The 27,107-nt window shown below is 46.0% G+C and overlaps 1 protein-coding gene across 4 annotated transcripts in view; it reads right to left on the reverse strand.

Moving 5' to 3' along the window:
- Window positions 1–27,107, reverse strand: part of ltbp1 (latent transforming growth factor beta binding protein 1) — a 281,927-nt gene that overhangs the window by 88,963 nt on the left and 165,857 nt on the right. For 2 of the 4 annotated variants that reach the window (XM_056292166.1, XM_056292170.1), the window contains exons 11-15: window positions 20,119–20,286; window positions 16,452–16,625; window positions 13,343–13,365; window positions 12,575–12,677; window positions 9,657–9,743 (exon numbers count right to left, since the gene is read on the reverse strand). In XM_056292166.1, the coding sequence (XP_056148141.1) occupies window positions 9,657–9,743; window positions 12,575–12,677; window positions 13,343–13,365; window positions 16,452–16,625; window positions 20,119–20,286 (555 nt within the window). The remainder of the gene's footprint in view (window positions 1–9,656; window positions 9,744–12,574; window positions 12,678–13,342; window positions 13,366–16,451; window positions 16,626–20,118; window positions 20,287–27,107) is intronic. The other 2 variants (XM_056292168.1, XM_056292167.1) reach the window with 2 other exon arrangements.

Here is a 27,107-nt window from a genome sequence, read left to right on the forward strand (position 1 = left end):
TGGAGTCTCCAGCTGCTTATTTTCACCTGACAGTGAGGAGTTTCACCAGGTGGACATAGCGCGTTGGAGGATCACGCTATTCCCCCCAGTTCCCCCTCCCCTCCGAACAGGCGCCCCGACCGACCAGAGGAGGCGCTAGTGCAGTGACCAGGACACATACCCATATTCGGCTTCCCACCCACAGACACGGCCAATTGTGTCCATAGGAATGCTTGACCAAGCCGGAGGTAATACGGGGACTCGAACCGGCGAGCCCCGTGTTGGTAGGCTCTTTTATCTTTTAAATATGATCAAAACCATTTAACAGTGCCTGAGAGGGCCACTTTATTTACAATTTATTAAGAAAATACTAAGGACAATTATATGAGACAGCATTTACATGTAAAAGTATTAGAAAAAGGATATTATCCATCATTTACAGAGTAATCATACGTGCGTACATCTGTTTTATAGTTGTATTGTATTTGAACTGTATACTCTTCATCTTGTGTTGTGGCCTCATATAGTAGTAACTAATATTCCCACGGTAAGTGCAAGGAAATATCAGCATAAAAGAATATAACATTTCTATTTTCCACTTAAGTAAAGCATAATAGTATCACAATTTGGTTTGTAAATACAAAATTACCCTCTGTTTGTTGAAAACATATAAGCCCTCTGTGCAAGAACTAAGGCCAACACTTGTGCCCATGTTGGCATCATCAGCAGAATTAAGAGTATATAACCCTACACACTATTTCTGGAAAATACCTTTACTAACATTCTCTATCTCTCACCAAGCTAGCATGCTGAAATGAAAAATGATATATATTTCTTTAGACCAAAGTTTACAAAAGTAAAACTTGTACCCAAGTTGCAAAAGTTGGTAATACTTTTGTAGGATCCCCATTTAACAAGCAAATCCATGAATGTCAGTAAGCCTGGGTTCCAGCTAAAGAGCATACAGGGTATTGATTAATCCATTGTCCATATCTGCTTAATCCAGTTCAGGGTCGTATGGAGGGGCGGGGGCTAGACACCGTGGAAAGGACGTACTTAACCTATTTCTAGCTTTAATAGTGGAGGGTTGCTGGTTCCATCCTCAGCTCCCCCTTGCAAAAACTTGAGCTGTCCTTGGGCAAGAAACGCAGCCTCCAACTGCTCCAGATGACCTGGTTGTTACCTTGCATGGGGTGACACTGCCATGAGTGTGTGTGTGTGTGTGTGTGTGTGCGTGCACACAGACACGCACACGCGTGTGGGTAAATACAGTGGTGTGAAAAAGTGTTTGCCCCCTTCCTGATTTCTTATTTTTTTGCATGTTTGTCACACTTAGATGTTTCAGATCATCAAACTAATTTAAATATTAGACAAAGATAACACAAGTAAACACAAAATGCAGTTTTCTAATGAAGGTTTTTATTATTAAGGGAAAAGAAAAAGCCAAACCTACATGGCCCTGTGTGAAAAAGTGATTGCCCCCCCATTAAAACAAAATTAAGTGTGGTTTATCACATCTTTGGAAAGCTGAGTTCAATTGGCCTGATTACTGCCACATCTCTTCTCAATCAAGAAATCACTTAAATAGGACCTGCCTGACAAAGTGAAGTAGACCAAAAGATCCTCAAAAGCTAGACATCATGCTGCGATCCAAAGAAAATCAGGAACAAATGAGAAACAAAGTAATTGAGATCTATCAGTCTGGAAAAGGTTATAAAGCCATTTCTAAAGCTTTGGGACTCCAGCGAACCACAGTGAGAGCCATTATCCACAAATGGCGAAAACATGGAACTGTGGTGAACCTTCCCAGGAGTGGCCGGCCGGCCAATTTACCCCAAGAGCGCAGCGATGACTCATCCAAGAGGTCACAAAAGACCCCACAACAACATCCAAAGAACTGCAGGCCTCACTTGCCTTAGTTAAGGTCAGTGTTCATGACTCCACCATAAGAAAGAGACTGGGCAAAAATGGCCTGCATGGCAGAGTCCCAAGACGAAAACCACTGCTGAGCAAAAAGAACATAAAGGCTCGTCTCAGTTTTGCCAGAAAACATCTTGATGATCCTCAAGACTTTTGGGAAAATACTCTGTGGACTGACGAGACAAAAGTTGAACTTATTGGAAGGTGTGTGTCCCATTACATCTGGCGTAAAAGTAACACAACATTTCAGAAAAGGAACATCATACCAACAGTAAAATATGGTGGTGGTAGTGTGATGGTCTGGGGCTGTTTTGCTGCTTCAGGACCTGGAAGACTTGCTGTGGTAAATGGAACCATGAATTCTGCTGTCTACCAAAAAATCCTGAAGGAGAATGTCCGGCCATCTGTTCGTGACCTCAAGCTGAAGTGCACTTGGGTTCTGCAGCAGGACAATGATCCAAAACACACCAGCAAGTCCACCTCTGAATGGCTTAAGAAAAACAAAATGAAGACTTTGGAGTGGCCTAGTCAAAGTCCTGACCTGAATCCGATTGAGATGCTGTGGCATGACCTTAAAAAGGCGGTTCATGCTCAAAAACCCTCCAATGTGGCTGAATTACAACAATTCTGCAAAGACGAGTGGGCCAAAACTCCTCCACAGCGCTGTAAAAGACTCATTGCCAGTTATCACAAACGCTTGATTGCAGTTGTTGCTGCTAAGGGTGGCCCAACCAGTTATTCGGTTTAGGGGGCAATCACTTTTTCACACAGGGCCATGTAGCTTTGGATGTTTTTTCCCCTTAATAATAAAAACCTTCATTTAAAAACTGCATTTTGTGTTTAGTTGTGTTATCTTTGTCTAATATTTAAATTAGTTTGATGATCTGAAACATTTAAGTGTGACAAACATGCAAAAAAAGAAGAAATCAGGAAGGGGGCAAACATTTTTTCACACCACTGTATGTGAGGCATTAATTGTAATGGACTAAATGGAATGCACCTATATAGTGCTTTTTTCCAAAGCCATCCAAAGAGGCCATCCATGTGAAGAGGGAATGACCATCCCTGAACCGAGGGGGGCTAAGAGTACATCTGTCGCCATCTTACAATGCTGTGATTCCATCTATTCCCCAATCCTCTGTGAATAATACACATGGCCATTGTAACTCTAGTTAATGGTCACTATAATTTGCACATGAAACTGTTCGTTGGTTTGGGTGGTTGTACCGCTGTATTGTTTATAAGGGTGGGATACCTGCAGTCAGCTGAGACTGAAGGGGTCACTTAGGGCCCAGACACACCAAACCGACATCAGAGAACTAGCGGCGATGAAGGCCGACTGTTGTGTCGCCTCATGTCGCCTGCATTTGGGCCAAAAAGTAGCACTTGAACACAATGCAAAGACTACAGCCAACGGCCAACTAGCATGTACATTCTGCGCCTGCGTGAGAGGAAATAAGTCTCCATACCAGCAGGTGGTGGTAGTCTGTATTCGTCATTCAAAATTTGAAACCGGAAGACCCAGGACTGCGGATATACAAACCGTAAACAAAACAGTGTTTACTTACCATTTTCACTCAACTCTCACTCACTACAGACGGTGTGGTGATATACTACTCCTAATGGAGAACACATCTGATAAAAAGTTGCAAATGGCGCTGGCGTTGTCAGCACTTGGTCCTTTGGTTGTGGAAGAAGAAATGGAGAGGCGGAGGTGAAAAATAAGGGGAAATTGCACTAAATGGGTGAAATCACAGTGACAGGCTCAAGGGGCTTTCCCGAACCTGAGTCAAGAGCAGGAGATAAATGAAACCTCCTGAGTTTAAAAATTTCACTCGGCTCTTTGCTGTTCAGTTCCACATGTTGAAGGAACTTATCAGTCCAATCACCCAGAGGCAAAACACTAACTACCGGGATTGTATCTGTGTAGGGGAACATCTGATGTTTACACTGCGCTTCTTGGCAATAGGCAACTTTTGTGACTTCCGTTTCTCTTCTCTTGCACCAATTCGCTAAGCTGAACAGCCAATCAGAATGATCTCTCTCACCGATTGGCTCCGCCGATTCAACATGCTGAACTGGCTGAAAAGCTGCCGACAGGGGTCCGACTAGTGCCGACGGTGCGGGACACACCACAAAAACTAGGGCCACAGATGGCTCACCGACGGCCCGCCATGGTGTGTCAGGGCCTTTAGATGAGTGATGAAACGTTTCTCTCACTAAATGTTAAGTCCAGATGAACTGGTTCAACTTTCTGTGATAAGGCTGACCCATTCAACCACCTGAAGAATTTTAATATAATAAGAGCATTACTGGGTTTCAACGAGGAGGAAGTTTAATAATAAAAAAAAAAACCCATCACAATAATTAGCAAGTGTTGAGGAGTGTGGCACAATGAGGGTCGAATCATGGCAAGGGCAACAGGATGATTAAAACAGAAAGAGGGGAAGAGAGAGGAAAATATGCAGCCAGGTTTAGAGTATCTGTTATCAGCTAGACATAAAAAATGTCTTTTGCTTTATGGTTTTCACCATTCAGAGACAGCAGGAGAGACGCACGCACGCACACAAACTGCTTTTTGTGGTTAATGAGGACACGTCAAACAAATATAGATCACGGATACACATCTTTCCCCTTTGTCCTGGACACGAATAGCAAGTGTCAAACAACTCTGGAATATCCAAAAACAACTCCAGTCTCAATTCTAGTAGAACATTCTTGTGATCCACTGACCAGGCTTTATGAAGGCTCTGCATTACACAGTCCTTGCATAAATGAGTATTTATGAAGACCCATGCAAGCACATTACACCAGCCTAGCAGGAGCCTGAAAGTAATATTAAAAGCATAATTACATCTGTTGAGCTTTGAAAGTGAAAATCTACACATCCACCCCCACTCTATGGAGGGAAATCTACACATCCACCCCCACCCTATGGAGGGAAATCTACACATCCAACCCCACCCTATGGAGGGAAATTGCAGTAGGGTCTTGCTGCAGTGCTCTGCTCTCAGTGCACGCAGTGCTGTTAGTTTACCAGACAATAAGACAGATGTTCAGCAAGTTAAATATCACTGCATGTCATGGCTTATACATCTGTATATTGTAGCCTCAAACATTTACTTCTTGAATCTTTAACGTCATTTCATTTTGCGTTTTAGAGGGCTGGCTGATCAATTTTGTGATGTTGTTTGTCGATTTCTTGTTGTTGTTCGCTGTTCGTTTGCATAGCAGCTGAAAACTGATCACTTAATGGTTTTAACTGTTCCTTTAACTGATCGACGACGCCTTTACTCACATCGTTGCCGTTAGCCGCACCAGTTCTCTTGGGCATGTTGCCAGCCGGTATCCTCCCACAGTCCAAAGACATGTAGGTCGGGTGAATCGGCTGTACTAAATTGTTCCTAGGTGTGAATGTGTGTGTGTCTGTGTGGGCCCTGTGATGGTCCGGCGGCCTGTCCAGGGTGTCTCCCCGCCTGCCGTCCAATGACTGCTGGGATAGGCTCCAGCATCCCCGCAAGCCTGAGAGCAGGATAAGCAGTCTGTATAATGGATGGATGGAGGGATGTTACAACTATTAAAACGGTTTTCACTAGAACGACCAAGGCGGCCATTTTGACCATTTTGGATTGTCAAAGTTTAACAACTTTGTGGAAAAAAAGATACAGACCTGCCGCTACCTGAATGCTCCTAAAACTGCATATATCTGCATTAAAAGGAGTTTTAGATCAGTTGCACAAAAAAAGTTATGAGCTATGTAAAATGGCCATGACCGGTCAAAATCACCGCACGTAATTTGCGCATCATTGTGCGCATCATATCATTATTTATGACATGTGTTGTTCATGTCATTTCCTTCGTAACATTCAGTTCTTTTTTTACATCTCACGTTTTATAGGCCTTGTTATGTTTGTTAGATTACTAATATGTGTTTTCCGTTTTGTTTTTCAGGTATTATGTCCAACATGTCTGGTTACAGACGCCGTTACAGACGCACCACGACTACCACCAAGGCGTTGCAGTATTTACAGGCGTTGGACAGCGGCCATTTTAAATTGTTTGAAAAATAGTATTAAAGTTGTTAAAATGTTAATTTTGGTGTCAGTTAGTTTCTTAACAGACATACTAACACATGTAATGCATTAATATCTCAATTGGGTATTTATCGTGACACAACATAGAGTTTAAAAACCAGCCCTCATTTTGACCGCCCATGATCGTTTTAGGCAGGAGTGAAATCCCGGTTGTCCTAGTGTTAAAATCCAAGCTACAATCATGGAGCATCTTTTCTGACTGGACCGCCCAGCGGGGCAAGCCCTACAGACACATGTGGCTGAGTGCTCATGTTCATAGTGACTGACTGTGTGATCAGTTTGACATGATTGGGCCACTGGATCAGGTGACCGACAATGTCACTGAAGTTTTTTTTTTTTTTTTTTTAGCCGCCCTGGTCGCTGCTCCTCCCCCTCTCTGCCGAACCGGGGGGGAGCCCCGACCGATCAGAGGAGGCGCTAGTGCAGCAACCAGGACAAATATCCACATCCGACTTCCCGCCCGCAGACACGGGGGTCAATTGTGTCTGTAGGGACACCCGACCAAGCCGGAGGGCGTCGACCCGGCGATCCCACGTTGGTAGGCAACGGAATAAACCGCTATGCTACCCAAGTTACAAGTTGCTTGGCTGACCAATGACGTCACTGGTACACACAGAAATAGGCGTTTTCCTATTGGCTGTGAATGACCCCCGCAGTTCCAGCTCATTCCATGTTTATCACATGCCAATGAAGGGAACATATTGCTGTGCGTGATACTACTGATACGCTATGAACGGAACATGTTGCTGCTCTCTCCACAAGTGATTATTCAGTGTAACAGTCCATAGAGTGCAGTAGGACAGAAAACAGCTCCCCAAATAACAATCAGTGTGACAAAACGCTCAATACAGAGCGAGTCTTCAAAAAACAAGACACAGATAGAAACAGAAGAAAGAGGACGGGGCGTTAACACATGGAATCGTTATAGTTACAATTAAATGAATTCGTCTTTCAAATAAAACATCCCGGGGGTGTCCTGGTAGCGTAGCGGTCTACTCCATTGCCTACCAACACGGGGATGCCAGTTCGAATCCCCGTGTTGCCTCCGGCTTGGTCGGACGTCCCTACAGACACAGTTGGCCGTGTCTGCGGGTGGGAAGCCGGATGTGGGTATGTGTCCTGGTCGCTGCACTAGCGCCTCCTCTGGTCGGTCGGGGCGCCTGTTCAGGGGGGAGGGGGAATTGGGGAGAATAGCGTGATCCTCCCATGCACTACGTCCACCTGGTGAAACTCCTCACTGTCAGGTGAAAAGAAGCGGCTGGTGACTCCACATATATGGGAGGAGGCATGTGGTAGTCTGCAGCCCTCCCCGGATCAGCAGAGGGGGCGGAACAGCGACCGGGAAGGCTCGGAAGAGTGGGGTAATTGGGGGGAAATCCAAAGAAGAAAGAAAACAAAAAATGACCGAGATGAAGAAGGTGTCAACTAATAAGGCCATCATTTCTGTGTCTCAACACCCAGAATTATATGAAAGGGACACAAACAGTACAGAACAAGGAATGATAGAAACCATATGGCTGGACAGTGCTGCTGGCATGGGCTTGAGAATTGGTGGTTTTCTTAAACATGCTGTGGTGCTGCCAGGCCCACAGCATGGTATCAGGTTAGCTTGGGTATTGTTTTATTGTTTAAGCCTCTCTAATGTGTTTCATGACGTGCCTGTCTATTGCAAAACATGGCATTTCTGGGGCACATTTCTGCAAAACACACCAGGCTCAGTGTACAAGAAAATATGAGACAAAAAGCAGACAGGAAAATCATTCAATCCTAGGAAGAAAAAAAAAAAGGAATCAGAATGGTGCACAAAGGCTTTTGCTGATGGGGACATGCATGGTTTCACTGAACACACACACACACACACACACACACACACACACACACACACGGTCTGTGGCACAGGATATCTTTCTAGCAAAATTCACCAAAATATCAGTTGTGGTTTGGTGATTGGTGAAACTCATTGTCCAATCTCTCTCTCTCTGTTTGTCTCTCTTTCTGTCTGTCTGTCTGTCTCTGTCTCTCTCTGTCTGTCTGTCTCTGTGTCTCTCTCACTCTCTTTCTGTCTCTCTCTGTCTCTCTCTTGCTCTCTATCGCGCTCTCTCTCTGTCTCTCTCTCTCTGTCTGTCTCTCTCTCTCTGTCTGTCTCTCTCTCTCTCTCACTCTCTTTCTGTCTCTCTATCGCTCTCTTTCTGTCTGTCTGTCTGTCTGTCTGTCTGTCTGTCTGTCTGTCTGTCTGTCTCTGTCTCTCTCTCACTCTCTTTCTGTCTCTGTCTCTCTCTTGCTCTCTATCGCTCTCTCTCTCTGTCTCTCTCTCACTCTCTTTCTGTGTCTCTCTGTCTCTCTATCGCTCTCTCTCTGTCTGTCTCTCTTTCTGTCTGTCTGTCTGTCTCTGTCTCTCTCTCTCTCTGTCTCTCTCTCGCTCTTTCTCTCTGTTTCTCTCTCTCTCTCTCTCCCTCTGTATTTAGAAACTTCTCTCAGTTTCTTTTCCTAGAGCACCAGAATAAAAACAGGTGGGTGTCAGCTGGCAGCCCTGCAAAACCTCACTCCCAGTCACTCCCAGTGTCACTTAAAGGACCACAGCAATAACATCTAATAATACTGTACAGCCTTCCCACCCTATTTCGGGTCAGCATACTGTTGCCATGATTGCACTGGACCAATGTTTGCTTATAACGATGGTGCTGTTTGACTTCATATATCTGAATGTGTTGCAACGCAATAATGCCAAAGACCTGCTAAACACCTCATGGCTGAAACCGTCCTGCAGCAGAGGAGAGGACAAAGTCCACAAGGACAAAGCCAGAGATGGGAAAAGCTGCCCCCCCCCTTTCACCCAATTGTACTTGGCCAACTACCCCACTCTTCCGAGCCTTCCCGGTCGCTGCTCCACCCCCTCTGCTGATCCGGGGAGGGCTGCAGACTACCACATGTCTCCTCCCATACATGTGGAGTCACCAGCCGCTTCTCTTCACCTGACAGTGAGGAGTTTCACCAGGGGGACGTAGCACGTGGGAGGATCACGCTATTCCCCCCAGTTCCCCCTCCCCCCCGAACAGGCGCCCTGATCGACCAGAAGAGGCGCTAGTGCAGCAACCAGGACACATACCCACATCCGGCTTCCCACCCGCAGACACGGCCAGTTGTGTCTGTAGGGACGCTCGACCAAGCCGGAGGTAACACGGGGATCGAACTGGCGATACCCGTGTTGGTAGGCAACAGCCACACTACCTGGATGCCACGAAGGGAAACGTTTTAATGTTAGTGTGTGAATTCCTCCAACATTAATTGTAATTGTTTTTTCCCCATAACCATTTCAAATGCAGGACTAAACACAAATATTTATAACCCAGCACCTGCCACTCCAATATTACTCACTTCAACCATGCTTTCTACACCACCAACACTCTGTGTGTGTGTGTGTGTGTGGGGGGGGGGTGTTCAAATATATACCTAGGTACATTTTATTACCAACATGTCAGCTGTGCAGTCACCTGTTCAGTGAAAGCTTAAAATACATATCAGTTGAGAGAAGAGAAAGAGTAAGAGGAGAGGAGAGGTTGAGGAGAAGGGAGGGGAGGGGAGAAGTGAAGGGAAGGGAAGGGAGAGGAGAGGAGACAAGACGACAGAAACAGGATGGATTATAGATCAAATGGGGTCTCTTACCCACTGACTGTGTTGGGGCGATGTCCTGGCCTGCATTGGAAGGAAGGATCTCGACTGGTGCAGGAGGAGATGTCCTCTCAAAAACTTCTGAGAAACAGAGAAAAAGAAAACCTGTTTTTTTTCTGTATTTAATTGAACAAATTCTAGAAATATGTTAATTAACCCTTTTCACGAAGCCACAGATTCTGACCCTGCTTGGGACACAGACGTCAAAACACATTCATTTATTTCTTCATATGTCAGATGTACTGCAGAAGACCATAGTCACAGTAAATGTATGGTTGACCAACATAAACACTAAAAACTCAGTCAGCAGTACTCTTGTTCGCAGTACTCTTTAAAAAAAGAAATGAATAATGCAGCAAAGGAAATAAAATGAGAGAAAAAAACAAAATATAAACATATTTTAATTCATTGATATATTGAAGCTGAAATCCATGATTTTTCTTGAATAAACCCCTATTTTATCCATCTGGACAATGGAGTCAGGCTCTGTAACACCACCAGTCATCTTCAGCATGGTTGGAGAGACACTCTCCAGTCTTCGTGTACCACTGGTGAGATGATTACACCAGGTAGGATGAACACTGCTGCAGCGGCAAACACGTACGTGTTGGAAACAAGTCCAGCGGGCACACTGATTGAAACGTGATGCTGATGTGGCCATGGCAACCAATATGACTATACAACAGTGTTCCCACATAGTATGATGTAGACTGTAATACGTTAGATTCTGTGTTAGCTTAGGTGTGAGGATCCACCTTACAAGGGTGGAACTGGTGAATGCACACCAACTGCAGGGCTGCTGCACGTTGCTTTTAGTCGAAAATATGAGTCAACAAGTCCGTGTCTCTCAGCTTCCTACATCCAACTATATCAAAACACTGTTCTGCTGGAATATGTCTGTCCAGCAAAATCACCACATCGTCTTCACGTTTGAAATGGATAAAATAACGAGTCATTAAAGCCGCTGTAGGAAACTTTATTTTTTCCGGATTGTTCCCGATTTTTCTCCCCGATTGTACCCATCTAATTAATTACCCCACTCTTCCAAGCCATCCTGGTCACTGCTCCACCCCCTCTGTTGATGCAGGGAGGGCTGTAGACTACCACATGCCTCCTCCGATACATGTGGAATCGCCAGCCGCTTCTTTTCACCTGACAGTGAGGAGTTTTGCCAGGGGGACGTATCGCATGGGAGGATCATGCTATTCCCCCCCAGTTCCCCCCTCCCCCCTGAACAGGCGCCTCGACCGACCAGGGGCAGCGCTGGTGGAGTGACCAGGACACATACCCACATACGGCTTACAACCCGCAGACATGGCCAACTGTGTCTGTAGGGACGCCTGACCAAGCCAGAGGTAACACGGGGATTCAAACCGGTGATCCCCGTGTTGGTAGGCAACACAATAGACCACCATGCTACCCGGACACAGGCAACTTTCTTTTGACACAATTTTGTAACATATCCTTCCATCTATTCCCCAATCCTCTGTGAATAGTACACATGGCCATTGTAACTCTAGTTAATTTGCCTATGAAACCGATCGTTGGTTTCGGTCGTTAAGCCACTGTATTGTTTATAAGGGTGGGGATACCTGCAGTCAGTTGACACTGAGGAGGTCACTTAGGGCCCTGACACACCAGGCCAACGGTCGGCCGTCGGCCAGCGTCGGGCCGTCGGTGAGCGTCTGTGACCCTAGTTTTGGCGGTGTGTCCTGCACCGTTGGCACTAGTCGGACCCCTGTCGGCAGCTTTTCGGCCGATTCAGCATGTTGAATCAGCGGAGCCCGTCGGTGAGCAAGATCGCTCTGATTGGCTGTTCAGCTTAGCGAATCAGTGCAGAACCTACATGCTAGTTGGCCATCGACTGCAGTCTTTGCGGTGTGTTCATGTGCTACTTTTTGGCCCAGACGGCAGGCGACGCTACAGTTGGCCTTTGTCGCTGCTAGTCGGTTTGGTGTGTTTGGGCTCTTGGATGAGTGAGGAAATGTTTCTCTCAATAAACGTTGTGTCAAGGTGAACTGATTTAACCTTTCTGTGATTCACTGAAAGGTATTTTTTTACATGCATGGATTAATGACTACAATACATTTTATTCTTTTTATGGTATCAATAAGAATTTTGGAAAGAGGTCCGCACACAAGTTGTCAATGGCACTTTGTAAATTCATCCATTATCCAAACCGCTTATCCTGCTCTCAGGGTCGTGGGGATGCTGGAGTCTATCCCAGCAGTCATTGGGCGGCAGGCAGGGAGACACCCTGGACAGACCACCAGGCCATCACAGGGCCCCCCCCCCCACACACACACGCACGGAATCATACCTAGGGACAATTTAGTACAGCCGAGTCACCTGACCTACACGTCTTTGGACTGCGGGAGGAAACCGAAGCCCCCGCAGGAAACCCACGCAGACACGGGGAGAACATGCAAACTCCACACAGAGGATGACCTGGGATGACCCCCAAGGTTGGACTACCCCGGGGCTCGAACCCAGGACCTTCTTGCTGTGAGGTGACCACGCTAACCACTGCGCCACCATGCCACCAAGTCACTTTGTAAATAGTGATCTTTCTAAATATTTCAGCTGTAACTAAAACCAACATTGGTGTAACTAAGAGATTCGCTGATTTGTTTTATATGCATAGAGTGACGATACGAACTCATGCTCGCATATAAAGCTGGTTTGGAGGGAGGGGTTACAGGAGGGAAGGGGGGAGCAGAGCGAAGGGGGAGGACTGGATTTTCCGAGGAAGTGATATGTTACAATTGCTCGCCTCTCCAAAGTGACCTACAGCAGCTTTAATGGAGAAAAGTCGCAGATTTCAGCCCCAAGATTTTATGTAGTAACAACGTAAAAGTCTTTAAAATGCACTATGTGGTCAGCAGGTAAAGAGCAGATAGTGAACTGAACACCTGGGAAGGCTTCCTCCATCCTGACAGTGGACACACCTGGCGAGAGCTGCGGTAGGATAGGTTGAACTACTGGCCTATCGCTAACCACAGGAACTATCAGCTCCTTCAACGACAAGAGACAAACAATGTAGCCAAAGGATAAAGATGATAACCGTTTGATATTTTTTCCATCTATAAATCTGTGATCCTTTTTTTCCAGCTTTGCAACGCAACACGCTGCTACCGCCATGCGACATAAACAGGTGGCATAACAGCACATGAGCACTCAGCTTGCGTGGCGACAGCGGAGCAACAGCAGCGAGAGTCGATGGCTGGAAGAGATGTAAAGTCAAAAAGGGCAAACATTTCTCTGCAGAGGCGTGAGATTCCTCCGAGCTGTGTCCTCGAAGACCGCTGCTGCTCGACAGAGTTAAACTCAGATTCTGGAAAAAACACAATATGAAAAGCTTCTGCAGACAAGCGTTTTGCAAAAGCGGTATCTGTTTAGTTTTGATACGTAGGACCCGTAATACTGCTGAAGAGGCTGCATGGAAGTGCGCAGAGCAACAGCTCAGCAGCAATCGAAAATGAATAAAAACACTTTCATTGGAAAAGTAAGCATCTTAAGGTGCTCAGAACATCGACCTGCTCAATGTCATGCAGCAGCGCTGAAGACGTCATGCAGAGCTGATGCGGAGTCTCCTGAAGGTGACCTCGGAGGCAACAATGAGCATCTCTGTGCATGCACACGGCTATTAGAGTTTAGCTATTCAAAATTACACAACCTACCTGGTCAGGTGTAGTTGTTGCTACTGACAACAGGAAAAAAAAAACAGTAACATTTTTTTTTTTTGCAATATAACCAAATAATAATGCTTGAACGTATTGGTCTTGCTCATCTGAGTTTATCTGTAACAAATACACTAACTCCTGCACAAACTCTATGAAAAATGCATCTGTTCATAAACACCTTGGGATTTAAATAAATGACATGATTATTTCCATTTCATAAGACCTTACATTTACAGTCCCTTTAACTGTTCATTAATCTATTTCATGACTAGCAGACAAATGTTAACCAGAAAACAAGGACGTTCCTTATTCCAAATCCTTGCCAAGTTATGATTCAGAGTTTTCCTAGTTTTAAATTATCCCATTTCAGAGGACACGATAAAGTCAAGCGGAGTTTATTTACACAGCCCTAAATCATAGTAACAGAGGCAGAGGGTAAATACAGATGACACCCTCGATCCTCAGACCCTCCATTAGGAGGAGGATAAACTCCTCAGAAAACGAAATGGGAGAAGCCTCAGGAGGACCATCATAGGAGGGATCCCTCTTCCAGGACAGATGGGCTTACAACAGGGTCGGGTGGAGACAGCGCAGACAATGAGGTAACAGATTTAGAAATAAAAAGCTGCACTATTCAAATCTGGCACAGGAGCGGTGCTTGTTGGCTTCGAGCAGTACTTCTGCAGTGGCATACAGTAACAGATACTTGGCACCAACATTTCTGTATTTTTGTCGACTGCCATGCATTAACCTATTCAAAACTACTGAAGACTTCTGAGTGCTTGTCCGTAATGTACGAGACCCCTCCATGCTTGTTAACGGCAGCATTGCAGGACCACACACATATATGTGAGGAGACTGTGAGAAGGCTAGTCATACCAGACAACTTGAGGCTCTACCAGCACGGTGGCTCAGTGGTTAGCGTGGTCACCTCACAGCAAGAAGGTCCTGGTTTCGAACCCCGGGGTTGTCCAACCTTGGGGGTCCTCCCAGGTCGTCCTCTGTGTGGAGTTTGCATGCTCTCCCCATGTCTGCGGTGGGTTTTCTCCGGGTGCTCCGGTTTCCCCCACCATCATAAAGACATGCATGTTGGGGTTAATACCCCTGTCTGTGCCCCTGACCGAGGCATGGCGAGACAAACTGGAGTTGGTCCCCGGGCGCTGCACAGCGGCTGCCCACTGCTGCCCACAGCTAGGGTGATTTAAATGCAGAGTGTAATTTCCCCACGGGGCTCAATAGAGTATATCATAAACCATACCATCATAACTCATAAAACTTTGTTTATTGAGGCATCAGTGGGTGCAATTTGTCCTGTATAAACTTAAGTATTACCTCAAGTTAATACATTGCAGTAGACAAAAACATAGACACTTTGGCGTCAAAGCTTCATTACTGTATGCCATTGCAGAAGTACAACTCGCAGCTAACAAGCGCAACTCCTGTGCCAAATTTGCATAGCGTGGCTTTGAGAAAAGCACTAAATGACTATAAAACAAAGCCAAAGGAAACGTGGATGCTGGGACAGAACTGTATGCAAAACTACAAGTCAGATCATAAATAATGATGAACAAATAAAGAACCCAGATGTCACTGTCAAGTTAAGAGGCACAGCGATACCGAGGAAGAATCTTGGCTTCGTCCGAGACGCCACATGTCAGGGCGGGTGGTGCTACAAGAGCTTCTCCTGACACCAGACACTAATCTATGCAGGTCTGGACAGCGGCTGTCAGACGGTTTGAATGTTTTTCAAAACCCATCCCCTGTGCTCGGGAATCCTCAGCACTTCTGTGCTCCCGAGGAGCTTGGCGATGATCTGGACCAGTTTGGGCCCAGACACGGCCAAGTTTCCCTTTTCCCTCACCGGCTGCCAGGCATGTCCTGAATGAGAAGAGGAGAGAGAAGCTCCAGCTCCATCCCCTCTGTCTGTTTCTACTGTAGATCAACACCATCCAGGGCTTTTATTCGTCCTCTCTCAGTTTTATCTCTATGGTAAATGGGGTGGATTTTTGTTGTTTTCTTTTGCGGGGGGGGGGGGGGGGGCTCTAATCATTTCTTAAGGAGAAGTCATCGAAGGGAGAGATTTAAAAGAAAAGCCATCTTATTCACAAGCAGAAAGAATTAATCTTGCCACTGAATATTGTTTCCCACAACAAAGATACAGACACACACACATACATATATATATATATATATTCTCCCCTCCTTTTTTTCTCCCCAATTGTATCCGGCGAGTTACCCCACTCTTCCGAGCCGTCCCGGTCTCTGCTCCGCCCCCTCTGCTGATCCGGGGAGGGCTGCAGACTACCACATGCCTCCTCCCATACATGTGGAGTCACCAGCCGCTTCTTTTCACCTGACAGTGAGGAGTTTCACCAGGGGGACGTAGCACATGGGAGGATTACGCTATTCCCCCTTCCCCCCTGAACAGGCGCCCTGACTGACCAGAGGAGGCGCTAGTGCAGCGACCAGGACACACACCCACATCTGGCTTCCCACCCACAGACACGGCCGACCAAGCCGGAGGTAACTCCGGGATTCGAACCCATGATCTCCATGTTGGTAGGCAACGGAATAGACCGCTATGCCACCCGGACGCCCCCTCTAAAACAAATTTAATGATATGTTCAACAAAAAAACAAAACAAATAAACTGAAAGCTAAATTAAAAGCTAGTGGCGCTCTAACCAGTTACTTTTGCATCAGTCACGTACAAAAGCCTTGCACACAAGGTAAGGTTTCTAATTCCACTTCCATCTTCCGTTGCCTTGGTGGCAGTGGTGGAAGAGATGCATCCTGAAACACACCTGAAGTTCTTTACTATCTTCATGACACAGTGGTGAGAAAGGGATTGCAGCCCAACATTTTGGCAAAAACAATCAAACATTCCCCCTTGTTTCATTCCTGTGACATCAAAAGCAGATGAGAATTACTTTGCCTCCATTGTCCTTATTCAAGCTGAAGGAATCAACTCGTAAAGGATTGCAATGCAATTAAATCTATGATCTATGATCTACTGTGCTGTACTTGATTACATCTTGTCTCGATAATCTTGTCCAAATAAACTTGAACAGTTGGCTAAATGCGGTTCGCACTGGTTGAAATCTCACCTGGCAAAATGTGCTGTGGCTTTCCAAAGGCCTCCACTGACTCCTCCTGTGTGGGCAAGGCTCGTGGCGGTGCCGTGGCCAGGGGCTCCTGGTAGCTGATGACTGGCTTGCTGGCGGGAGGCTTAGGCAGGACAGTGTAGCCCATCCCACCAGGACATATCTCTTTGAACTTAGCTGGATAATTAGAAATATATATATTGATAACATGTAAAGTCTTAATCTGTGTAATGCAGATATCATGCTGTGGACACAGTCCTGATGGACTTTTGTTCTGCTGTCATTGATTATGTGTCTTTTGCTACCACTGCATATACATCCCAACGTTTCTGTGTGAATTCTGTTGATGGAAATGAAAAATATCGAGTAAAATCCCTTATGTTCACTTGAGGTAGATAAACAATTTAAAGAAATGAGATAAATTACATATAAAATGCATTTACACAATAAGTAAAAAAATTAATTACATGATCAACTGTTTCTTCATCTGAACTGGTCCATCTTTCTGGTCCTACGTTAAGGGTTTATTTACTTTAACAAACCTGCTGGAAACACACCTGCATTTACATAATTAGGTGTGTGACACTAGGTAATTTGCTTGATATTTATTGGGAAGCAGAATGAGTAGGACGAGCTGGTACTAACTGGTCACCGGTAGTCTCCACAGAGCTGCAGCTGTGTGGTCATTTCTCAAAAAAGTCGAGTAGATGAAACGGTTCATCTTGAATTTGCTGTTAAAGGGACTGTGCTGAAGTCCCGCTCTTGGCCCAGTCACTGTAACTAATGTGTTTTAAGCACCCTGATGAAATAAATGTATGTGGTTCCTGTCCTCATGAAAGAAAAGAAAGTGCTAAAGCATCTTCTGCCACCACCGTCAAAACAGAACGCCTCAGAAGAGCTCATATGATGGATATTACCACATGTGTTGCCTTCTACTAAGATGCTTTCCTACTATATCAACTCAATATAACAATAATACCCCCCCCCCTTTTTCCCCCAATTGTACTTGGCCAATTACCCAACTCTTCCAAGCCGTCCCGGTCGCTGCTCCACCCCCTCTGCCGATCCGGGGAGGGCTGCAGACTATCACATGCCTCCTCCCATACATGTGGAGTCACCAGCCGCTTCTTTCCACCTGACAGTGAGGAGTTTCACCAGGGGGTGGTAGCGCGTGGGAGGATCACGCTATTCCCCCCAGTTCCCCCTCCCCCCCGAACAGGCACCCCGACCGACCAGAGTTGGCGCTAATGCAGCGACCAGGACTCATACCCACACCCGGCTTCTCACTCGCAGACACGGCCAATTGTCTCTGCCCGACCAAGCCGGAGGTAACACGGGGATTCGAACCAACGATCCCCATGTTGGTAGGCAATGGAATAGACTGCCACGCTACCCAGACGCCCCAACAGTAATAATTTTAAATAAAGATTTTACAATTGAATCGTTTCAAGCAGAGATGGCCGTTAGCCATCAGCTGATAGTGGAGTGTAAACACTGCTCAGCAGTCAGATAGAAGGGACAGTGAAAGATCTTCTGCTCTTATGCTGTTCATCACGCCAATGTTAATTCGGAAACTGCTGCAGCATTCTGGAGTTGTCCTGTTTGCCACCAGATTACTGTGCACATGTATCCGAACAGCGATTTATCTTTCCCATAGACCTGCTCCTGGAGAAGAGGAAAACACTTCTGTTACAAGCCAAAATTCCTCTCCGTTGCACCGCTTACTGGACCGGAGCAAAAAGCACTGGCCCTGCCCAAACATCCACCACCAGTACCGTTAATCAAGCTGACCTTTTCCCTTCTCAGTTAATTACCTCCATCAAGGTAACTCTCCTGGAATGGATAGCCAGGGAGAATTCAGCAACTGAGTGGCTTGAAAAACTGGTGTTTCTAATTGAAACTGGGCCAAGGACATCTCAGCAATGCATTTAATTCAGTTACAAAGTGAGAATTTACTCACACTTGTTTTAGGCCTCAACTCCTTGGTGTAGTGAAGTGCATGGCTTGCTTTCACCAGAACACATACTGTAAGGTATTTTTGTTTAGTAACTCGAGGTGTGGAGAAGCAGCACTGGGTGGAACACATGATGTGCAGTTGTTTTGATTCAAACAGAAAACAAAAAAGCAAATGAAAGAACAAGTGAAAACTTGCTTGTGTCAGGGATATGCAATACAACTGCATCACGATAAGAATGCAGTTGGTTATACAGCCCGAACAGCACATGAACTCAGATAAGTGTGGTGACGGGTTCGTGGCAATGGCTTGCATTAAAGTTGTGTACAACACATCTAAAAGCAACTACTGAGCAAAGCTGTGACAGACATGCAGGCAAGAGGTGTGTGTACTGGAGATAGGGGGAACAGGATAGCTGGGGATACCTGATTTTTACGTTACAGACGTTGTCGTTCTCTGTTGTTCCTCAGGCAGTCACATAATGTGAAAAGGCGGGCGGATTATTAGGAACCTCTGCCTGTTGCATTCGTTATGAACTGGGGATCTCCGCGCTGCAGAGTCTGTTCACTAGTCAGCTTCAGTACACTACAACTCAGTACCAAGCTGCTTTTTGGGGGTAAGTCTCATCTATATGTCCAAAAGGATTCTGTCATTCATTAAGTTGTGTGAACATAACTAGTTTGGGGCCTCTATAATTCACGTGGATTAAATCCTATTGGGATCCTCCAGGGGATTCTTTAATCAGGATGAGGGATCTGCTAGGGGTGCAAAGGAAACAGCAGCCCTTTTATTAACATAAAGTATACATTATCGCTCTTCCTGACAGGGCTGCACTCCGAGCTCACAGCATATAAAGACAACTATGTGATGCCCCTTAACCCTCATCCTGTTAAATGTGATCACTGCTGATGTACTTTTCTGCTTGCAATGGTGCAAAATCTGTTCTGCCTTTTTAGCTCCCTGTTAACCATACCTATCATATTACTTCAAGCTCACAAAGATCTAAACAAATGCTGGTTCTGATGGAGTTCTTTGGTAACTATCAAAGGATGTGCACGTATTTTTTTCAGTAGAAAATTAAAATGTCTGTGGAGTTCTTCCTCTCTCTCTCTCGCTGTATATATATATATATATGAGCGCTCATCTACAGTTCAGGTTAGAACCCTCCCTGTACTGCTATATAGAGAACTCTTTCTTTACCTCTCACAGGACGGCCTTTCTTTGCTTTCTATAACCTATAACCTTTCTAACTTTTTGTAACTACAATTGAGAATCCTCTCTAGAATCTGCATAGAAAAGACATATTACTTCCACTGGGAAACCGTTGGTATGATTCCTCGACAATGCTGTAATGCTCTCTAGGGAGACACCTTGGTTTAACTACTGCGAAGAACTACTTCTGTTATTAAGGAACATATCCTATGGTCCCCCAAAACACATGATAGAAAACTAAATGTGAACTAACTGACTGATGTCTAACGTGCGGAAAACTAACTCTGATTTGACGGATGGATGTCTGACACAGAAAACTGAATCTGAACTAACTGTGAGGGATGTCTAATATATTAGAAAACTAACTAGAACCAACTCTGGCATGTAGAGAAGTAACTCTGAAAGAACAATGGATGATGTCTCACATGTAGAGAAGGAATTCTGTGGATGTCAGACATGTAGAAAACCAACCCTGTGGATGTCTGACATGGCTGGGGGCCTTACCTGTTCCCTGGAGTGGGCATTTGTCACAATGCGGGCCCCAGGCTTTGCCCACACTACAGCAGCACAGCTGTTTGCTCAGCTGAGCAGACACCGGGTGTAAGCACTGCCTCCCCGAGCTGACAAAACGGAAGCATGCCCCCTTTTCTTCTTGGACGGCAGGCGTGTTGGCTGAAGAGGATCACAGGAGGAGGAGGACAAAGAGGGAGTGCCAGAGTGCAGGACACACAAACACGGGAGAAAAAAAAAAAAAAACAACACAGAGAAGGAAGAAAATAAAGACGGCCCCCTTCACCAAAGAATTTGTGCCTTTCCACCTCAACACGCTCCCTGTTCCCAGCACAGGGCGACGTTCTCGCACGTAACAGAGGCAACGGTCAAAATGGTGGAAACTATCTGGAACTTCATAGCAATGGCCACATGACAACTGAAACCTTTCACATTTCCCAGTGGTTTTTAGAGTAACGAAGAAACAAACTACAGTGCATTCAACTTGTGCAAGATGACGTCCAAACATGCACAGACAAATGCTCTTCTAGCTAGAAAAAGAAAAATAACCCAGGAGTCATGCCAACGCTTCATGCACTATCTAGTGAAATCTCCATCTGAAATGAAGCCATGCGGCAGGGCTCGGTTTGGTTAGTGTTTTCTGAGTGGTACACATCAGGACTGCATTTACCGAGGCTGTCAAAAGGCTTACTGAAACTGCAGTACGGCAAGGCACCGCTGCAACACACACCAGACACACACCACGGACATAAACAACTTTATCAATGCAAACTGTCCGTTTTGCTGCTAGCTTGCCAAGAGTAAGTTGTTCATAGAAGTGGTTAATGTCAGTCCTCATTTCCCCCCGAAATAATGAGTTCTTTAAACAACCAGAGAAGTGGTATTATCTGCCTCATGGGGGGGGGACAATAATATGGTCAAAACAGATTGAATGTATTCCAGAAGGATTACCTCGACTCTGTGTGTGTGTGTGTGTGTGTGTGTGTGACAGAGAGAGAGAGGTGGGGTGAATTTCAAGAGGATAAATGTATACACGTTTACAGCTAAACACCCATACATATATCTCATAACGAACTACTATGAATACACACACACACACACACACAATGTCCTCTCTCGGCAACAACTGTGACGGCGTCAGTAAGTCTCCAACCTGGAGGCTTAGAGAGGAAGGAGACAGCCCGTGACAAGTGACAACAACTTTCTTTGCTGCCCACTTTTCGTCCCCGAACGCTGAATCAACCCGCTGCCTTTCCCTTAATGCCACCCTCAAACTGTCACCCCCAAAACCACTCCCGTACATGCCTCAGTGAATCCCGACCAGAGCCCTCCAAACACCAGCCCTCAGTGCAGTTAGCCCACAGACAGCTTGTCTAACAGCATGCCGTGGAGGCCGACACCTCCGCGGTCACACAGTCAGGCTTAACCGAGAGAACTGGAATCCCAGCTTGTGCTGTCAGGCTGCCAAAAGGTATATCTGATTAATAAGGTCCATGAAGATTCAATAATGGGTTTTTACTCCTTTCACACACGGGACAATGTCCATGTGTGTTGGCAGAGATAGAGAGGTGGAGAAAAAAGAGACTGTAGTGAAGAGAAAGTGAGAGAGAGAGGAAAAGAGGGCAAGTTCAGCTGTTTTGACCCGCTACCTTCCTCGTTTACTGGACAGAGGTGGGGGTGGAGGGCTCATGGTCACTGTGGCCACATATGGTGTTACCCTATTTGGAACTGAAGTCAACGTGGTGTGGGAATTCCTGGTTCCTGGTGTATTTGCAGTTTGGGCAGAAAATAAAGTGAGGAAAATGTGAGTCTTACACAACTGGAATAGTTTCACTATTACTATGCGAACGTGTCATAAGAAAGAAAGCCACTTTATTTTGTCATTGTCCAGTTACAATGGAATATGGAATTTGTTCTCTGCATTTAACCCATCCTACTGTATCATCATCATCATCAGCGGTCACTCGCGGGGTCAAGTATGACCGTCCTCCCTCTGGGTCCCTCTGGGTCTTCAGGTGAGTGTAGAGGCCGATCCTGGAGCCACATAATGGGAGGACACGTGCGCGTGACAGCTTTTTACATGGAGTGGCTGATGCGCCTGCAGCCACCAAACAGTCCATGGCAAGGGGTGGGCAGAGTCCAATGGCATGGAGAACGATTGCGGACCACCCTCTGTTGCAGAGGTGTAAAAACCAGGTCCAGAAAGTAAAAGTTCAAACCATGTATTTGCTCTACTCATGCACTACACTAGCAGAATCTAGTCAACACCACTCCTCAACTAGGTAGGGAAAACTAGTTAATGAAATCAGCTGGTTTAGTAACATGGTTGGAGCAAACACAGTTTGGACATTTACTTTCTGGACCTGGTTTTACACCTCTGTTCTGTTGTAGCCTTCATCTGCTTTCGTGACCTGGAGACGTCTTCCACCAGTTCTGCCGTTGAGGTCTTTGTTGGATTGTGCTTCGTCTGGAACCTCCCCCTTGACCAATCCACCTTGTATGACCCTACCAGGAGCTGAGCTCCGCACGGCATAGCTCTTGGGATCATTGGTACACGCAAGCTTCTCCACCACAGCAAGGTGGCACCTATTGTATAGGTTGTATAGCAGTGGGCAGCTGCAGTGCCCGGGCCCAACTCCAGTTCTTCTTTCCATTGCCTTGGTCAGGGGAACAAGCAGGAGTATTAACCCTAACATGCATGTCTTTTTGATGGTGGGAGGAAACCAGAGCACCCGAAGGAAACCCACGCAGACACGGGGAGAACAAGCAAACTCCACACAGAAAGGACCTGGGAAAGCCTGGGGTTCGAACCCAGGACCTTCTTGCTGTGAGGTGACAGTGCTGACCACCAGGCCACTGTGCCACATTAAACAGGCCCTAGTTAAGTGCGGTTATCCTAACTCACCATTTGTCAAAGCCACGAAGATGCCAAAGCAGTGCAGCAGTTGATCGAAGAGAGTAGGACAACAGCTGCCTTAGGGTAAACCAGTGGCGAGTCCATATGTGGCAGGAGTGTCAGAACAGTTTAGACGCATATTTTCCAAACACCGCATCTCCATTGCTTTCAAACCCCAACACATGCTGTGCCAGAAATTGGTCCACCCAAAGGATCGGGTCCCCCAGCACAAACAGAAAAATATAGTGTATGCTGTTAAGTGCCAGGAGGATTGCTGTGACTCGTACATCGGGAAAACCAAACAGATGCCGGCCAAGAGGATGGCACAATACAGAAGAGCTAATGTGTTAGGCCAGGACTCCACAGTCTACACCATCTACAAGCCAGTAGCCACTCTTTCAAGGATGAGGATGTGCTGGTTTGAACTGAGAGTCAAAGGGGGCATCTATGGGAAGAAGGAACGGCCATCCCAGAACCAAGCGGGGGGCTTAAGGGTACATCTGAGCGGCATGGTGGCCCAGTGGTTAGCACTGTTGCCTCACAGCAAGAAGGTCCTGGGCTCAAACCCCAAGCTGTCCCAGGTCCTGTGTGTGGAGTTTGCATGTTCTCCCCATGTCTGTGTGGGTTTCCTCTGGGTGCTCTGGTTTCCTCTCACCATCAAAACAAGACATACATGTTAAGGTTAATACTCCTGTCTGTGCCACTAATCAAGGCAATGGAAAGAAGAACTGGAATTGGTCCCCGAGTGCTGCAGCTCCTCACTGCTCCTATACAATAGGATGGGTTAAATGCAGAGAACACAGTCATTGTAAGAATAAAATTCAATGTAAGAATACAATGTCAAATAAAGTGGCTTTCAATCGTCGCCATCTTACAATACTGTGATTGCAACTATTCCCCAATCCTCTGTGACTAGTACACATGGCCACTGTAACTCTAGTTAATGGTCACGGCAATTTGCATATGAAACCGACCGCTGGTTTGGGTCATTATACCACTGTATTGTTTATAAGGGTGGGATACCTGCAGTCAGTTGAGACTGAGGAGGTCACTTAGATGATGATGAAACGTTTCTCTCAATAAATGTGTCCAATTTTATCATTTTCCAGGTGTTTTCCCTGACTGCAAATGCGGGGAACCCTGCAAATGCTTTATGGTAAAGAGGAAAAGGGACGGAGTCACGTTTCCCTTACGTTGATGTTGTGACCTTAAGCAAGGCATTTAACGCCTGCTCTGTTGGAACTGATGACTAAAAGGACAGTTGTTTTGCTGTTCAGCAGGTTGAAATGTGAAATGATGCTGCAAAGCATTGCAGATCCAAACTGCCAAAGAGATTTGGACATGACAAAACAGTTCGTCTGATCTGAGACATAAAGGATAATTCTACTCAATTCACAGAAATATTTCTCCAGAGACTTTATATCCACGCAACGTCACAAGTTTGAGTATTACTTTGTACTTCATGGTTTATTCAAATCTCGTTCAAATGTTTCAGATTGATCGAATTCTCCTAAATCAAAAGGTTCTTAAACTGAGTGATACCCCCCCTTTTTTTCCAATTACCCCACTCTTCCAAGCCACCCTGGTCACTGCTCCACCCCCTCTGCCAATCCGAGCCACCCCTAGTCACTACTCCACCCCCTCTGTCGATCCGGGGGGGGGGGGGGCTGCAGACTACCACATGCCTCCTCCAATACATGTGGAGTTGCCAGCCACTTCTTTTCACCTGACAGTGAGGAGTTTCTCCAGGGGGACGTAGCGCGTGGGAGGATCATGCTATTCCCCCGTTCCCCCTCCCCCCGAACAGGCACCCTGACTGACCAGAGGAGGCGCTAGTGCAGCGATCACAACACATACCCACATCCGGCTTCCCACTCGCAGACACGGCCAATTGTGTCTGTAGGGATGCCCGACCAAGCCAGAGGGTAACACAGGGATTCGAACTGCCGATCCCCATGTTGGCAGGCAACGGAATAGACCACTACACACCCGGGAGCCCCCCGTGACATCCCTCTTTAATGAATAGTGATCCAAGTCAGTTAAAAGGGCTGGGATAAGACAGATCTGAATATACATTTTTTTCTTGGTATTAATTCCATTAAAAGGGATTGAGTCAAGATCAGTGTGTTGGGTGAAGGTTGGGGGGTGGGGTATGATGGATTTATTGGAGGTTTGTTTCTGATAAGTCCGCGGTGTCTCCTTTGTCCATGTAAGGACAGGCACATTAAAGACGAGCTGGGCTCCTCACTGTAGGACCTAATGGGTGACAGAGATGAATGGCCGTACAGTTTTGATCTGCCTTGACGTGGACAGGAGAACGAGGAGACACACGACTATGCGAGCAACCTGTCTCCATACACCAAACACACAAACACACACACACGCGCGCGCACACACACACTATTCTGGCCCCAGTATATAAGTTAGAGTGCTATAGGTATTTAAACCTCTGGCCTGAGTAGAGCCGCCATTTTGGGCAGAGATACAGCAGTGGAGAGATCGAGTATTACTTCCACTTCCATCCTTTTGCTTTCCATCTTTTTGATTTCACCCTTGATTTGGCACAATCTGTGAGTGTATCGACAATTAGATATTCCTGTGTTGATAGCATTGATTATTTTTGATAAATACATTTATTGTACGTGTTTACTCACCTCATAGTTTATGCTAGCAAAGCGCATGTTAGTATGCTAGCTGGCCATAGCTAGCTGGCCATAGCTAACTGTATTTTGCAGCCATAATCATTGTTAAATACTTAGCTTAGTACCTTGGTGATTTGTTTTATGTACATTTTATCACATAATGTAGTCAAACAGTGTACATTTATGTCAATGTATAATATAATTTGATCATTTGTGTTATTTCATTGTCATACTGTGCATTCCTTCATTCATTCATTCGTGTTTCTTTATTCTTGTATCTGTTACAGTCTCACAAAAAAGACTTCTACTAAAGATACCTGAACCTTGACTCCTGTCTCGGGTGTTTCATTGGAAGTGTGTTTAGCTCGCTGCCTAAGCTGTGTACTGCATATACACATGGCCAGGGCAGAAGAGTGAAAAGATTAACCATACGTCAACAGCATCAAGGTGGATTGGATACACTCTATATCGCCACCAAGAGCACCAAGATAAATGACACTCTAGATTATAATGAAGCATCCAACCTGGAGCTCAGGTCAGAGTCTGGAGCTTCATCAGAAAAGCCAGCATTGTCTTCAAAATCAAGCAAAGTATCGTCTTCACATCGTTCTTGCAAGTCACATGCCAGCCAAACTGCAGCAAAAGCATGGGCGAAGGCAGAAGCCGCACGCACAAGAGCTGAATATGCCAAACGTCAAATAAACATGGAGGCTGAAAGAGCACGCATTGATGCAACGTTGAATGCTCTCAAAGAGGAAAGCGAAGCTGAAGCTGCACTGGTTGCAGCAAAGGTGCTAGAAGCTGCTGCAAAAGATGAAAATGTTAACAGTGAGGTCATCAGCGCTGGTCCCCCTTTCTCGTCAGCTGTGTCAAGACAACACACTGATGAATATATCAACACACACGTCAATCGCCAGCAAGATGATAATGGTGATGACAAAAGGAAGACAGCATGTACTTCACAGCCCCAGTATACAGACACTGTATATGCCTGCCAGCGTACACCTCAGCATTTTCAAGACCCTCAAGCCACACACCAACCCGACTCAATCTCCCTTCAGGCCAGAACTGACACAAGACTCTTCGTTGAACGACATTTCTATGTCAACGATGGACTGAAGTCATTCTCCAGTGTGACTGAAGCCACTGATGTGCTGAATAGAGCTTAACACATGCTAGCTCAGTCCAATCTGTGACTCCACAAAGTCACATCCAATAGCCCAGATGTCATGAGAGCCTTTCCAGGAGAAGACCTTGCTAAAGAACTGCTGGGTCTCAAGCTCGGGCAGGACCACCCACCCATACAGCGTAGTCTAGCACTCAGATGGGACCTGTCCACAGACACATTCATGTTCCGAGTGGCTATCAGTAACAAGCCCTTCACAAAACGTGGTGCACTGTCCCCTATCAAGTTTGTACGACCGCCTCGGATTCGCTGCGCCTGT

Source organism: Lampris incognitus, chromosome 13 (genome assembly GCF_029633865.1).
Source record: "Lampris incognitus isolate fLamInc1 chromosome 13, fLamInc1.hap2, whole genome shotgun sequence".
Taxonomy (NCBI): Eukaryota; Metazoa; Chordata; class Actinopteri; order Lampriformes; family Lampridae; genus Lampris; species Lampris incognitus.